The sequence below is a fragment of the Manacus candei genome, unplaced genomic scaffold (assembly GCF_025592945.1).
Source record: "Manacus candei isolate 608988 ecotype Guabito, Panama unplaced genomic scaffold, ASM2559294v1 h1tg000076l, whole genome shotgun sequence".
Taxonomy (NCBI): domain Eukaryota; kingdom Metazoa; phylum Chordata; class Aves; order Passeriformes; family Pipridae; genus Manacus; species Manacus candei.
In genome coordinates, this window is record NW_026138124.1 from 7786702 (window position 1) to 7803263 (window position 16562).

The 16562-nt window shown below is 42.7% G+C and overlaps 1 protein-coding gene across 7 annotated transcripts in view; it reads left to right on the top strand.

The window, feature by feature from the left end:
- Positions 1 to 16496, top strand: part of EFCAB5 (EF-hand calcium binding domain 5) — a 37865-nt gene extending 21369 nt beyond the window's left edge. For 6 of the 7 annotated variants that reach the window (XM_051809864.1, XM_051809862.1, XM_051809867.1 and 3 more), the window contains 13 exons: positions 1710 to 1809; positions 2501 to 3055; positions 4162 to 4370; positions 5587 to 5743; positions 7780 to 8069; positions 8910 to 9088; positions 9829 to 10057; positions 10766 to 10918; positions 12080 to 12171; positions 12938 to 13191; positions 13745 to 13974; positions 14166 to 14259; positions 15720 to 16496. In XM_051809864.1, the coding sequence (XP_051665824.1) occupies positions 1710 to 1809; positions 2501 to 3055; positions 4162 to 4370; positions 5587 to 5743; positions 7780 to 8069; positions 8910 to 9088; positions 9829 to 10057; positions 10766 to 10918; positions 12080 to 12171; positions 12938 to 13191; positions 13745 to 13974; positions 14166 to 14259; positions 15720 to 15847 (2670 nt within the window). In that variant the 3' untranslated portion in view covers positions 15848 to 16496. Of the gene's footprint in view, positions 1 to 1709; positions 1810 to 2500; positions 3056 to 4161; positions 4371 to 5586; positions 5744 to 7779; positions 8070 to 8909; positions 9089 to 9828; positions 10058 to 10765; positions 10919 to 12079; positions 12172 to 12937; positions 13192 to 13744; positions 13975 to 14165; positions 14260 to 15719 lie in introns of those variants that run through there. The other variant, XR_007908091.1, reaches the window with a different exon arrangement.
- Positions 16497 to 16562: the final 66 nt, after the last annotated feature.

Genomic DNA, 16562 nt, shown 5'->3' on the forward strand with positions numbered 1-16562 from the left:
TTTTTCATAAAATAAAGTTTTGCATTAGTGCTGCCAACTTCAAGGCAACCAGCAGATGATTGTGACAAGTAACAGCTGAGAAAATTTGAATGGAAAATTAAGTGTGTGTAATGGAAATACTGAATGGAGAATCCAAATATTCCACAGTGACCTGGTAACGTCTTCAAAAACATGTGCTGTGTTTGTGTGGCTACTAAATGGATCAGAACCAGATCTGATATATTCAATTGAAAGATAAATAGCATGAAGAAATGTTTGCATGGGGGCGTGCAAGGTATTTGTATGTTAATGTCAGGAAGATGAAGGTACTGGGAATCAGGGCCTACATCTTGTAAGTTTAGGGACAGAATTCTGTGATGACATTTGTTGTTCCAAACACACTGATGGTTGAAATTCAACCCTAATTTCCAGCAATTTTTTACCAGCAGGAATGAAATTTGCAGAGTCTCAAACACTAAAACTGGACTGAATGGCTTCTTACATTTCAGTTCAGGTCCTTTCTTCAGAATTGGCAATAAACTTTCAGTTCCCTGTAGAGGAAGGTCCTGCAGTACCAGCAAATGTGATGTAATTGTTTAGTTCCAGTATTAACTTCACCAGTAGGTGATGTGTATCTCTCAGTTGTTTCCAAACCTTCTGTTTCTAACTTTTGGTGCCATTAATTACAGATTTAGGTTATAAACAATGCAGTCATCTTGAGCTCATTTCCAGAAAAGATCAGCAAAGTTCCTCCTCTATTTCTTCAGCCTAAGGGCAGGTAAAGTTCACAAGGAATTAAAAGCCTGGTGAATTTTCCATTTTGCAGTTTTTAATCTAAGAACAAAACGTGAAAAGGAAATCAATAATTCAGATGGAAAGCTACTCGCTACAAATAATGAACTTAAGTAAATCTGTTCCCTAATTAACTACTTTATTTCACTAATGGGAGGGAGATTACAAAGGTGGCAGGACTTAAACAATGACAACAGGAATTCATCATAAAATGGAAAACTTGCAATCTCTTAGATTTGCTTTACTTTTCTAAACCCACAATTTCCTGGTTGGAAATGACCCGTTTCATTGCCTTTTCCTGGGTTTATCGTCTGTGTACACTCACTCTGAGCAACAAGGACTTAATAAACTCTGCACGTTCCTCTGCACTGGAACTGCTGATGCCTCTCTCACCTCTGTGGTCAAATGTCTATGAATTTTTAAAGGAAATTAGGGAGGTTGTCATAATAGCTCGGATTTTTGGACTAATTATGTTCCCAGGCAGCTGCCAATACATCAATCTTCAAAGGAGATGATGGGGCATAAAAGCAAACTACAGTGTGCAGTCACTAAGGTAATACAGCCCATAATAGGTGAAAATTCTTCCATGGTGCTGTCAGGCAATCAATATCTGTCCTGAGAGTATGAAATGTTGAAGCTTTGATCTTTACATGAAGAACCCCTTTGGCAGAACAGCTACAATTATCTAACTGTAATTTGTCAAGGAAGTGCCTGCAAAGTAATATGTGTGGGGAGGGAGTTCCAGCTGAGCCCAGAGAAGAAGTTTTTGCCTCTATGAAATAAATTCACTTCTTTGAAATCTGTAGTCGTGTTCTGGTAATGGGTGATTTTCAGTCACAGGTAATTCTTAGCTAATGGTGCCTTTGTAGTGCTGCAAATGTTGATGTAAGACCCAAGAACCACAGGAAAAACCCAATAATTATAATCTTTTTGTCTAGGTTGGTGTCTTGGATAGACAAAAAATACTGGCCCTGCTGAGGGAGTTCTATGACAGAAGCCCCGTGGCTGACAAGAGGGAACTGTGGGACCCCAGACAATGTGAGTACCTGGGAAGTTTTGGTTGTGGTTAAAACACTAGGAGGTCACACAGGGCTGGATAGTCCATATATGTTTTATAAGTGTTGCTGGAAGTGAACAGGGCCCAAAAAAGGACCCAAATGAATGCTGTGACCCGCCATAATTTGCAAACATGTTTTGCAAACTGTGATGCAACGTTCGGAAATGCATCCAAGAGTTTTCCTTCATACAAAAGTCAGAAGTACTTCAGGATTAAAGAGAGACTTTTCCTGAAACAAATGTTCTCTCTTACTGGGCAATGTTAGAAGTTAATTTGGTGTTTGCACGAAAGTTTCTCCAGGCACATGGAAAGATAAAGAAAAAACACGGGGGATCATCTGCATGAAAGTAAAATATTTTAAAGATATTAGACATTAATTAATTGCTAAGATCAAATGCAGGGCAAGTTACAGGTCTCCTTCTTAATAGGGAGAATTATGAAACATTTATTTCAAAAGAAATGTGGTGTAATAAACAGTAAGAAATGCAGATCTCTGCAGGCAAAGACATTATTCTGAAGTTTTGTGTTTCAGAGACTGTGTTTGCAGAAGGTACCTTCTGATAGTTTGTATTTGCTTGGCAGTATCTTTTTTGTTTCAATTTTCTTGTGCAATACTAGAGAACATAATACCAATGCAAACTATCAACTTACCCATATTTTTTTCTATTCTAGGGCCAATAATTAAGTTACAAGAGATTGATCTGGTGGATTTATGGGGAGGCCTTGATGACCAAGCAGCAGAGCCGAGTGATGCTGAAGTGAGCAAGGAAGGTGAGGATGCTGTGTCAGAGGTGAAAGGCACTGGATTTGAGGCTGGTGATTTGGATGGAGGTACCACACACAGTGAGGAACCCAGCTCCCAGGAAGACATCAAAACTGAGAAGGAAGCTGAGTCTGGAAGTGCAGAGAGACAGGATGAAGCTTTCCCAGGATCAGCCTCTGATGGATACAATCTCAGTAGGGAGGGAGAACCTGGACCTGAAAAACAGGTGGAGGAAGAGGAATCCAGCCTGGGTAGAGAGCCTGAGATGGAAGTAAAAAGTGAAGGAGACACAGATGTGGCAGACATGGATGTCACTGGCTCAGAACAGGGTGCTCCAGCTGCAGAGGCTGTGGAAGAAACCCCTGCAGGAAAAGGGAGTTTTTCAAGGCAGCATAGCAGCCAGTCTGACCAACAGACAAGCTCCGAGACGAGGCTGCAGGATGACAACCTTCTGCATGAGCAGGGTAAAGATATTCTCCTTTATTCTGGCAGACCTTAATCTTTTTCAATGTATACATTTGGACTAGTTTAACTATAGGCTATATAGGCTATTTTAAATCCATTTCAAAACCATGTGAGTGCTTTCTGAGTAGAGAAGACCATAAGCTTTGATATCTTCTCAGCATGGTGTCTTCTGCCAAGGTTTCAGAGCATGTTCCTCTCACAGGATGGCAGGTGAGTCACTTTGCTGGTGATCTGTATTCAAGGCACTGAGCAGACACTTTAATTCAAGTAGGGACTTTGTGAAGCAGCAGCATTTTTATAATAAGGAGAAACTTTATGTTCTGTTTCACTCTGTAATATTACTGTAGCAAGACAGGAACCTGAGCATGTTAAATCTAGAAATGACTTTAATAATTTTTAGCCTGTTATTGCCCATAGGGAGATATGATATGAGATCATATAGCAGAAACCTTTTATTTTAATCTCTCACTGTGTTTCCAAAGGATGATCATACTTCATTGTGTACAAAGGCCCTTGTTCCAGGAAGGCTGTGATCAGACAGCTGTGTGTTTCAAAGAGGTACTTTCTTAAACATCTGAGAAGGACCAACCTCCTTGCCAGTGCTCTGTGAACACTCTCTGATGTCTCACAGTTTAGAAAACTGCAAGAACTGGGTCTACATTGCCCAAGCAATCTAGTGACAGACTTATTATGTAAAGGGTTGTAAATCTGATGGTACAGCCCACTGGTACCTACAGCTTTCTGAGTTAACTTCCAGTGTTATGCAGGATGTGCATCCTGCATTGTTTGGGACATGCAGTACCTCAGAGAGTCTTTGTCTCAGACAGCCCCTTGCTGAGTAACAGGAATTTCAGCTCACCTGTGTTCAGAGGTTGACCTGGCTGTACATTGGCATCCATGCCAGACTGGCTCTGAAGAGCTACTATTAGAACAGTATAAGCAGATTAAGGCCTTTACTCAGCATGGAGTCAGCCTGGATTCAGCTGTAATTTCCCTGGATAGGAAGTGCAGGATTGAGGAGTGAGTTGATAGCTGCCACGTGCCTGGCTTTAGGGCAGCGTTTGGCTTTCTGTGACACACTGTGCTTTCTGCCTTTCAGACTCAGGTCCCAGCATGGCACAGATTCAGAACCATCGGGCTCCTTGTACTCAGAGTTCCTTCGGTGCAAGCTGCCTCACCCAGCCACAGTTTGTACAGCTCATGGAGACGTTTGTTGGCCAAGATAGTTCTCTGCCTACTGTGAAGAGGCTTATTGCATTTATCAAAGAAGAGTACAAGCAGACAGAGGAGGAAAAAATGGAACAACTAGAAAAAGTAAATATTGATAAGTTTTGCTGATCCCGTGTCCAAACAAAAACCAAGCAAATGCCTACAGACACTTACAAAGTCAACTGTTAATCTCACACTGGCAGAGTTCTCTGCTTGCAGTCTTGCATCCCCTATTTCTTCAGGAAACCTTTGACCCCTTTGTTTTCATACAGATGCTCCCTCCCTAGCCCTCAGCTCTGGAAGTGATGACAGACTCATCCTGTAAGAGGCTGGCTGTCTGTCCTAGAGCCGGACTCAGTGAGACAACAGTTGATAGTTAATTGTGAAAGAGCCCAAAACATTCCATTCTGCTTATTCACCTTTATAATAGCCAAGAACCTGATCTCTGACCTACTGCACTGGCATGTACACAGGAGGTTGTGGATGTTTGGGGAGGACTTTAAAACAAGTGTGTTTGGGTCTGCTGTGTGCATGGCTGGATGTTAGTGTGCATGTGCTTCTCTGTGCTTAAGTTACAAGGTGCTCTTGCCATGTGTTGAAAAAAAAATTCCCCTTCCTCCTGCACAGCATCAGGGTGCCCCATATCACTTCAGGTCTGTTGTGTGTCTCTCTGTGGATCTTTCTAGCTGTGTTTTCCTCAGACCTCTTTCTGGTTTCCCTCTGTGCTGCTGACCTAATTTGAATGAGATATTGGATCTGACGGCTCTCCAGTCCTCACTGAACACAGCACACACTGCCAGTATTTTGGCCTTTGAGAGGATTCCACTCCAGCCAGTTATCCCTCTGTGCTGGGTTTAGAGGACAAATGGTACATGCATTTGCTTGTAGCCCACACACTTCAGGGCAGCACCAGCAAAATAACAATGTACAGAAATACAAACTGTCACATCTCTGGGTGTCACTGACAAGGCTGTGGTTAGTTCTTGCTAGGGAGACATTTGTATTCTGGGAAACTTGCATTTACCTCAGTTGACCTTACCTTAAATCCAGCACAGGCTTCATTTGTTCCCTGTGAAATAACTCTCTGCAGTGCTGGTCCAGCCTGGTAAACTGAACTGTCACCTGTGTTTAGTGTTTCTAAGTATCTCCCAGGTTTAATGATTCATCTGCAGGTCTGAGCCGTGTATGTACAGATTTGGCCTGGTCCATAGGAATGATGTGAGTGGCACAGCACTGCAGTGCCCACACTGTGTAGACACCCAGCATCAGTGTCCAGGAGTTACCCAGGAGTTACCCAAGACCAGCTGTTCCTCTGTTGCAGGTTCACCACATGGCTCGGGCGGCCCAACGGAAACTGCTTTTGGAGGCACTTTTTGAAAAGTGGGACAGCAATGGACATGGGTTTCTGGACCTGGAAGAGGTGGATGCTGTTCTGAGCAAATTCATGGGAGGCATGAAAAAAGAGGCCTTGATGAAGGGTAAGGAGACAGCTCTGCTCTGGGAGAACAACCCAGGAGACCTTCAACCATTCAATGACGGTGCTAGTGAGGTTGCTGGCAAGCACCAGTTTGGTTTTGCAAGCAGTCATAAGCATACATGATATGAGCTGTAAAATGAAAAGGAACAGTTACCCAGACCTGTTTGTTAATGCACAGCTCCATCTCCTCCTTCTGTGCAAGACTCCCAGGCAGAGAAGTAGCTCAGTGCTTTCATGGCATTGGGATGTGTTGAACACTTATTTCAGCTGTAATATGCAATGTATGCATGTGATATGGCAGTGAAAAAACACACTAAAGCCTGAGGACATGTTTGCACTTTTAGTCTAGTCCATCTGTGTTATCCAGCTATTTTTAATAGATACATTTTACTGTGCTTGCTGCAGGAATGTACCTCATAGGAGAGAACAGCTTTCCCCATGATTCTCAAATAGCTCATAGTAATCCACACTGTCACACAGCTCTCATGAATTAGCAACTTCGAGTCTCCCTTCTCTGTTGGTTCATTTCTCTGAATAAACTTAGCAAATTTGGTCCTTAACAAAATAGACTTGGGTCAGACAGAAGCACTGCAGGTTCACCTGAACCTGTCTGGCAGCCTCATGCATATTAACAAGTGGGTATAAGGTGTTCTGAAATACTGTGTTAGCAATTAAGAACATGTCTGCATGTGTGCTTGGGTGGAGAGGACTGTTTTTTTCATCTCCATGCTCATCTTCATGCTGCTTGTTCTGCTGCAGATCACTAAAAATGGCTTGTTTTGGCAAGCACCAAAACCTGTTTATCATTTAGCTCACTGGAGGCAGCTGGTGGGGTGGGGAGCACCCCAACCTGTCATGTTTGATGACTGTCTGTCCAGCCAGGAAAAACTGGCACTTTACTGCTCTCTTGTATTCAAAGCATGCCAGAACAGACTATGAAAATATGGAAGGACATAGTCCCTTCCATGAAGGGCTCATAAACTAAAGGACAAATAAATAGAAAGAGAGCATAGCAAAATCAATACCAGCAACATAAAACTATTTCTAGCAGCTTCAACCTAATCTCTCAAAGACATGGAACAAGCAGGTCTGGGGGGAAGGTTCACAGACGTTGCATTGCTCCTGGATGGAAATAGAGTGAAGAGTGAGTAGAATTATTTCATTTTCCTTGTAAATGAAAAGTGTAACATTAGATATAATGGGAAAAATTATGCATTATGCTGTGGCTCAGTAGTGAAGGAAGTGATCATACTGCATTCAACTTCATGCATATTTCTTTCTTCATCTTTTTTGTAAAGAGAGAAGAAAGAGGAGGTGAATATCCAAATATTTTTATACCATAAAAAAATTCTCCATCCTAGTTCTGTCAGAAAATCAGAAATTAAATTAAGAATACTGAATGTTCTTTAGATGATGAGCTGGATAAGACAGCATTAACAGGCAGCTCCACCATGACTGGGCCAGTTAGTACTTGCTACTTCTACAGCTGAAATCGGTGATAATAATGATAGAATGGTTTGGGTTGGAAAGGACCTTCAAAGGTCATCTAGTCCAGCCCCCTGCCATGACCAGGGACATCTTCGGGTCCAACAGGATTTGAAATCAGGATGCAGAAAAAATGATGGAAGCGTTAGTCACAGAGCTCCCGTGAATCCCGAAGCCAGGCAGGCGCCTGCACCTTCCTCAGGCTGTGCAAGAGCACCCCCGTGAGCCCAGAGCCGGGGCTGGGGAGAGCCTGCGCAGGGCTGGGACAGCTCGGACAGACCAACACCTGGGTAGAAACCAGTGCTGTGCAGGGTTCCTTCTCACTAGGAGGGAAAGCAGGCGTCCAGAGGAAAGGAGGAATCCAGTGTGGAAGCTGGAGATTACCTGTCACTGTGACAACTTCCATTTAGGAGATAGCTGAAAGAAACCCAGAACAATAGACTAGAACACCCCATCCAAAGACAGTTTAGGGTTTGATTAATATTCTGCAAAACTCATTAATCAACTAGATTGTCTGTCTTATTTTCTGTTGGTTTTTTTTTTTTCTACTAGCAAAGGCACACCTTTGCTCCCAATACCCCCAGCTCAGCAGAGTGGAGATGGTATCCCCAAAGGTATTCCAGACCTTCCTTGAATTAATTGCTTCTGAGTTAACTGGCAACGAGGATGAATCTATTGATAACTTGGTGAGATTTCTGACCACAAGTGTGGAGCAAAGTCATAGGGAGTCCTTGCAAAGCTTAACCAGGAGGAAATGGCTGCAGGACATCCAGCAAGCGGCTGAGACCGGCGGAGCAAGGATGGAATCGGTGTACAAAGCAGTGTTTAAGGCCATCTCCCAGGTGGGCATCCCAGGGAGGTGCTTGTGTTTGGTCAGGACACTGATTCCAAACCCTGGAATTGAGTGGAACTCGCAGGTCGCCTGGGAAGCTGCTCTGAGGCTGTTTCCTTGTGCTTTCCTGTACTTAGCTGATGTTCAGGAGAGGCTGTGGTTATGCACAGAAAGGGTCACTGATAGATCAGCAATGCAAGGATTCTTGTCCTTGCTATGCCAATACAGAAGGAATCTCATGAAAACTTATAGCTCAGTTTGGAAGAACTGACTCAGATCAGATCTGGAAATCCATAGTTATAGTTTTGGAGCTTCTGAAATGAAACACACCAGAGTCAGTTTGGGACAAAGATGGTTAATTTGTAGTGGAAATATTTTCATTTTTAACTTACAGCTGCAACTTTAGCTGTTTGTCCTCACTATTAAAGCCCCCCTCAAAGCCAAACTTCTCTCTGAAGTGCTCTTCTAGTATTGTCTAGGTTTGTAAATGTGGCAACTCTGGCACTCGTTTGTGTTTTTTTTCCCAAAGAAATCTCCTATTAGGGAAGAAATCCACAGGACTTTTGCTTAGGGATTATAGTAAGGGATTATTTTTATATTATTTACTTCTCCCCATTAAGAGCAGGAAACAAGAAATCCATTTTCCTTGCCAGTCAAAATACTGAGTGTTTTTGCTTGTCACAGAGTGCTCTGGGCAGACACGGCCACGTCCCGCTGGGGGTGTGTGACACCCAGACTCAGTGACCCAGAGCAGCACCTCAGCACAAAAGAGACAAGTGCTAAGGACATGAAATAAGTGCAGTGGTCAGTGCTAATGTCCATAATGTAATGGGAAACATCTGGTTGCTAGGATGCAGAAGCCCATGGCGGTAACAAGAAGATCAGTGCCTACATTGCCCTTTTGGAAGAGAACCAGCTCCCAGCAGAGCAGGGCCAGGGCCAGGTTCTCCTGCGCTACGTGGCCTGTACTGCGGACGATGCTCCACATGTCCTGAACCAGACACTTCACAGACACATGAAAGGAATAAGGTAAGAAAAGCTGCAAAAAACTGTTCCTTTTTCTCAAAACTATTTGGAATGTAGGGGTACTGGGCAGTGTTTGGGATGCACTGGAAACTGAGGGTCATGGAGTACTCCAGAGAGGAAACCTCCTGAGAGACTGTTGTGGAAGGATCCAATATCCTAAAAATGTCCTATACTCTGCACAGTCTTCTTAGAACTGCTCTGTTTGGGATTTCACTCCTTTCCTTGGGGATATTAGCTCACAGTCTAATGAATCTCATCCTTTAGCAAATGTCTGTGGCATTGGGCCTACATTTCCTTCTTTAAAAATTAATTCCCATACACAATTTTATATCCACAGGATATTTTTTTAGAACAATGCCTTTCCCTCCCTAGTGTTTATGCTATAAACAGCTTTCATGCCTCTTCACTTGTCATTTCCAAAAGCCAGACATACTTGTCTCTTTAAATATTGCTGCTTCTAACCTATTAAATGTAACTGCTGCTTGCTTCTGTATTCCTTTTCATCCCATTCATTAGCTGATGTTTTAAAATGTCCTAAGGATGAAGAGTGACTTATTTATTACCACTATCTTTCGGATACAAGTGGTAAATGTGGTATTGCTGGGTGTGGTCAAAGTGCAGAGCTCACACCTTCCTCCTCTGATGCCAAAAAGCAGGGAGAGATCAAAGCTCTGCAGTATTTACTGTTTCACTAAAGGCTTTCTGCTCCTCCCAACAAACCTCCTCATAAATTTATTTTTCAGCTTTGCAGCTGTTGATGAAGGAAAGCCAATCCATGTTCCAAGAGTTCAGCTCCATGGAAATATCCATTTCTGGAACTCTGAGCGCCCAGTGGAGGAGAGGAAAGGTTCCCTCCTGGTGCTGCCCCTGTATGATGCTCGCTGGAGAGTCTTTGGCATTCTAGGACTTGACACTCTTCGGGACCAGTGTGAGAAAACCATCTTTCTGACCCATGAGATCATTTTCTACCAGGTGGGCACCATCAGAAAGCAGTTTCTTAGTCCAATCTGCAAAAAACTTGTGATTTTTATATGTTTGTTCTGAGTAAACGTAAGATGTACAACTAAGAAAAGATCTATTGGTCCCTTTCTGCAGTATAGGGGGAAAGTGGTGTGAGCAGGACACCTTAATAGTGTCTTCCCTGAAACCAACTGAGCTATCACTTCATCAGGAATTTATTTAATCTTCTCCTGACTGGTAAATTAACTGTCTTTTTGTGCAAAGCCCAAAGATAGCAGCTTTTATTTCTTGAAGCTCTAGACCTCATTTTTGTGTTCATTTCCATAAAGTGGCATGAAACCTTACTTTTTACGTGGTGGAATAACAGTAAGCAACAGCAGCCCGGACTTCTTTGGGATGCTCTTTGGAATCAACCTGAGTGTGGGTGCATCATCTGGACAGCAGGGAGCGCAGCAAGCCAGCCTTACCAGTCCATTTGGCTATTTCCACTAAAAACCGGCTAATCTAGTTTAGGACTTACCAGTCACTTGGCTGTGACCTGGTACTGGGAAACTTTAGAGCATTATTTGATAAAGGACATTTCACAGTCACTTTTCAGCTCTACAAGTTCAGATTAAAGTAACTTCTTACAACCATTTTGCTTCACGAACACTTCCCCAGCTTTTTTCCCCCAAATCTTGTGGAATTGTCTGGCTCATATGGAGGATTCTGCTTTCACAGGGAGTTTCCCATGCATTCAGCAAAGCCTACCACCATATCTGCACACGGGAAAATGTCCTACAAATGGCTGTTTATGCTCTGGGCTGGTTGTATCCCAGGACACCCAGCATCCACACCGTCACCATGTACCTGGTGGAGCCTGCCAAAGACAAGGTACTGCAGGGAAAAGGTCTGTAATTGTCAGGGGCTGAAAGGCTGCTTAAGGAAGATGTGCCAGCTCTAGTGCCTGTGTTTTCCCAATGGTTTTATTGTTAAAACTGAAGCCTGCCCAAGATTCTTGTGCCTGCCCATGCAACAAAAGGGCTACAAAGGCAGAGAAGGAAGTTTTCCTCTATAAAGGAGATCCTTCTTCATTCTTTCCATCTTCCCATGTAAAACAATTCAAGAGCAGTGCTAGTATAGACCTTCTCCATGGGAAAAGGGAATATTCTCCTACCTCAGTGCTCACTGCTGCATAGCAACCAATAGAGCAAAACCCCACACCCATCCATCCATCCATAGCTTTGCTGTCTGGAACCTCCACAAAGGGAGATGCTCTTCTGTGGGGATTCTCTGCATGTCAAAGTTATGGTACTTTATAGGGAAAAAAGAACGTTTCAGCTAATGTATTAGCTCTTTGTTCTGAACCAATGTCAGCAGCCAAGATGTAAATACAGCTCAGGAAGTGGCTGATTCCCAATTAGGCAGCTTGTAAAGGCAGCCCCCACTCCGTGCAGGTCAGATTCCAGTTGTTCAGCAGGCACTCAGGCCCTGGGAAGCTTGTCACTTCATGTACCAGCGAGTTAAGAAGAAGAAAAGTGTATGCAATATTTAGGACCTATCCCATGTCATCCCAAAGTCTGTATGACATCTGCTGTAGCCATAATTCAGCTGCTTCCTCTGATAAGCATGGTTTGTGTTGGCAGTGTTCTGTTGTCATTCCAGGCTCGGCACTGTTCCCTTGTTAGCTTCCTGATAGCCAGGTCACTCACTCCCCTCTGTGCTTTTCACGTGCCAAGGCTCACTGACACAAACATGACATGAGAAAGGATGGGAAAAAGAATGGAAGCCTCTAGGTCTGTGGGTGTTCCTCAGTGTGGAGCCTGGGGGTGGATTAAATAGTCTGGCTGAGGGAGGTTCAGGGCACATTCTTCATGTATCTTGAGTGATACAGTGTGGGAATAAAACCAAGCATTGTTGGGAGATGTCTTTAAACCACCCCTTGAATGGACATAGGAGTTTCCTATAAGAAATAAGCCATTTCCTCTCCCTCCAAACTTCAAAATATCTGTTCCTTTCTTGGATGCAGCTAAACCTCTCTTTTCTCTCTGGCAGGCTCTGTGTGAGATGATCACTACAGATAACACAGGACAAAAAGAAATCCATAGCTCTCCTGCTCTTCTCCTCAGAGAAGAAAACCTGCTAAGGTAGGCTCCAGTGGCCAGAGTAGGAATAGTCCCCTCTGCTCTTAGACTCAGCCTACATCAGGCATGATCCATGTTGCACAAAGCCCCTGGCAGTGCAACCCTGTGACAGTGTCTGGCTGTAGCTCTGTCACTGTCAAGGCTCCTGGTGCGTACAGACGTGACACTGAACTGTGAAGGGGTGAGGGGTATTTTCTCTTTGAGTTTAGGCTTCCAAAAACAACTTCTGATTTAATACTTAGTAGCTGAGCTGCCAAGGTTTGTAGGATTAAAGCCTACACTGAACCATTTTGCTCTATAGATTAATCTGTCCCCTTTCATGGCCACATTAGTCTCATTTCCTTCAGCTGGCTGTTTCCTTCCACTGTCAAGATCCTCACAGACTTGTCTTTCAAGCATATCATCCCTGTGGTCAAAGTTGCTTGAACAGCTATTTGCTGTTCCAGCAGCTGTTTTTACTTTTTATAAAGCTCTATGGATTTATATTGTCACTGCATTTATAAACAGAAAACTGTTTTTAAAGCAAGGTTTGTTAAATCTTTAGGATTTTCAGCAGTCACCTTGGCTAAGCAATATGTGTTCCCAGTGCTATTTTCTCCTTTGGCTGGAATGACACTTAGAGCTGTGCATATTTCAGCTCAAGGAAATAACCTATGATTTAGTAATGTAATACCCTTAACAGTGAGAGATGAATGACATCTTATTAAAATATGCTAAGAAAATGACCAAAAGAAACCAGAATGATAAAATCTAGTACATTTTATTTCAGGGATTACCTGTTTAGGTGCACAGACAGTTTAGAGGCTGCTCTCACTGCTGTCCGTGGAGAACAGCACATTGCAGTACCTCTCCATGACCTATCAGGACAAGCTCTTGGCATATTTGATATCAGCATTGGACACCACAAGAAATTACCACCTCAGGAACAGAAAGACCTGCAGAAAATGCTAAAGATGGTCCAAGCTGCCTGCTTGGAGATCCTGTGGAGGTCTCTAGAGGAAACAGAACCAACCTATGTTCTGGGTATTGTGCATACAGAGACAAGACAGGGTTTTTTAGGAGTGAAATTAGGAATCTCAGTAAAATCACATCTAAGGTATCTTTCCTACAAGTATGGAAAGACAAATACAAATATTTGGTATATGTAAACAACTTCTGAGTAAGCCTAAGAGCTTAGTGGAGCACAGTTAAACAGAATGGTTAGATTTTAACTCTGGTTCACAGGGTACTTTGTGCTGAAATCAGAGGTGTGAAGCAAGGTGCCTTGTCACCCTCAGGGATCTAGTGCGTCCTCCTCAGAACTGCTCTGACTAAGAGCAAAAGAATTTGAATGTCACAGAATTGTCTGCAGGCCTGAACCCTTTATGGTCTCAGGACCTCTGCTTCCCCTGTGTTGTCCCCTTCTCAAGCACATATCAGTTTTTAGAAGCTTGGTAGGCTACTCGGGCTGTAAACAAATCAATCAAGGAGGCAAAGAGTTAATCACAAAGAGAGCAGAGCTCGTCAGTTAATAATGTAAGTCTTGAGTAGCAGATGTTTCTGAGCAACTTCATGGGGGGGTTGTTTTTGATTGCAGAGGCAGAACGGGTGGCAAAGGTGAGGCACCCAGGGGTTCTGTTCCAGCGGTTCATGCTGCAGGACCTGCGCGAGTGTGTCCGGAAACTCGGTGCCGAGAGCTTTGCTGGAGTAAAGAGCTGTGCAGAACCCCCAGCTCTGCTCCACGACATAATTAAGGCTGTGCTGTTGCTTTTGCATCCAGACTGGAAGGGCTCAGAGGAGATCGAGAACTGGAGTCAGTGTAAACTGGTGAGACTTCAAATCGCTGAGAGTTTGTTTTCTATTATTACTCCCTCAGGAAGACTCAGTGGAATTTGCCATGGGGGAATTGGCAGTGAAATAATTCATTACCTATAGATTTCCTGTATGCTTCTCTCTGCCGTCTTTGATTCTGTAACCTTTTCATCACCACCCGACTCTTTCTGTTCTTTGCATTGCAGAAACTTGATGACAATTTGATTCAGGAGATTTATTGCTTTGATCCAACTGCTGCATCTGTGCAAATTCAAGCAGAGCTGCTGGACTGCATCACTGGTAAATATTATAAACTCCTTGTGAGGTTCCCAGGCACAGCTCAGAAATAGTGTCGGTGGCCACCTTCAGCTGAGTACTTTTAAGGTCCTTACTTCACAAATTAACTTTGATTTCACAAGAGATTAAACAACAGATAAAGGTTCCTAAATATCTGCAATCTTTTTTGGTCACTAGAAGTCAACCTGTTAATTTTAGACTCAAAATTCACGGCCTTAAAGAAAGGGGAGCAGATCAGCTTTGAAAGCTTCCAGAACAAGTGATCTCATTGTACACCTCCAGATAAACATATGAAGAATGAGAGTTCTTTTGGCAAGTAATATGTGAAGACATATGAAGAATGATGGTTCTTTTGGCAAGCAAATCTACTTCAGACCTCTGTGCCCTGCCCTAGGGACTGACCCAGCTCCAAACAGGAACATGACTGTGGGAGGACAGCGTGAGCCCTCCTCTTTGTAAACACCATCTGCCAAGTGCTTAATGTACTCACTGGCCACAAACAGGAGCTGGTTTTCAGCCTGTCTTTCTCTCCTTTAATAAACATCGGCTTTTTTTGGTGCCAGGGCACTCAAGAGGCTATTATTATTATTATTATTTGCAATATCTCTGCAAGAGAAATTACTTGTTCTTGTTGAGATCTCTCCCTTGATGATCTGAGAGGCCTGTTAAAAAACAAACCTGGACAAGAGTTATTAATTTAGCTGGAGATATTTATCAACAGTACCTTGCCTGCTGATAAAGAGTAAACACTTGAGGCCGTCATGGTTCCTTTTCATGTGTTCTCCTCATATATATTAAACTAATTCACTGGAAAGAACAAGGCAGGCCTACAGCATCTGATGTTCCTACAGCTATGGACAAAGATGTAACTAGATTAAAGAATACAGCTTTGGCCATTTGCTAGTATGCTAGGAAAGGTTGGTTTCCCAGGATGAAATGCAGGTATAACTCACAGTTACAGGAATTCCTTTAAAATGAACATCAGGTAATACACATATGTTCCATATATTTGTGCTGTAATATAGAACAGAGCACAAAACAACCTGTATTCTATGGACAGAGCAACCTTTATGGCATGATTATGTGGTGACTTTTAATAGCACTTAGTAAAAGCTTTGAATGATATTACTCTTAAATCTGAACTTGGATTAAAAAAAGCACTTTTCTCATTGTATTTTTGATTATCAAAAGTTTAGCATTAAAATATAGCAGAGCACTTTGTACAATAATAAATGATAATAAATTATAATAATAAATTATAATAAAAAGTCAGCACTTCTGTGATTGACAGGTCACTGTCACGATAATGCTCGGTGCTTTTCAAAACATCACCATTCTGCAGGGTGGAATTACTGGACTCAGGGAAAGCACTGCTGATGGGATGACCTCTCTTTGATTTTGGGGCAACACTGCTCATGGTTTTGACTTTCCCTCTTGTAGTTACAGCTCTTTTTTTGTTGCAGGTGTCCCTGGAGCGGCGGTGTGGCAGCAGGGCTGTGCTCCAGCCGAGTTCCTGTACCACTGGGTTCACACCTGCCTGGCACTCGCAGAGATCACAGGGAGCCAACACAGTGAAAAACCCCATCCTTAGTTCCTTTTGGCATCCAGTTGTTGTGTGCCTCCAATTAAATCTCTTAATTCCTCGTCTAACCCTTGTGATTCTAGTATTTCACAAATTTTAAAATTTAAATTAACTGTTGTTTTTCTATTTTTTTTTTAAGCATAGCCACTAAGTATTTGTTGTTAAGATGGTTGAAGTTTGTTAGGGATTGCTAGTTAAAATGATAGGAAGTCTGTTAAGGATTATTAAGAAAAAGTAATAAAAACATTAAAGGAAACAATTTTTCTAATATAGCTACTGAATTTTAAAGGCTTGAATAAAGTTTTGGGTGTTTTTAAGCAGTGACTTTATGACTCCCCAGCTACAATGCTCATAAATGATACAGCAAAAATTTTCAAGATTCAGTCACCTTAAATGACTTTTTTGGAATAATTTTAAGCAGAGGTTATTAATCAGCATTTTGTAACATTCTTCTGAACACGCTGCAGAAAAGCCCAACACTCTTAATATAACACAAAAAGCTTTCTTATTGGGATAAAGCTTGATATTACAGCAACTGCACTGTCGGCAGCGAGATTTCATCTTTCCAATAACGTCCCTTTTGGCAGAATCACTTTTTTAATAATATTTTGGGAAATTAAAACTCCTCTTTCAGTCTTTAGCGGGCAACAAGTGACAGGTCTGTGATGACTGAGGGGGGCAGGACGGCTCTGCACCCCCGGCCCGGGGACCGGCGACCACCAGG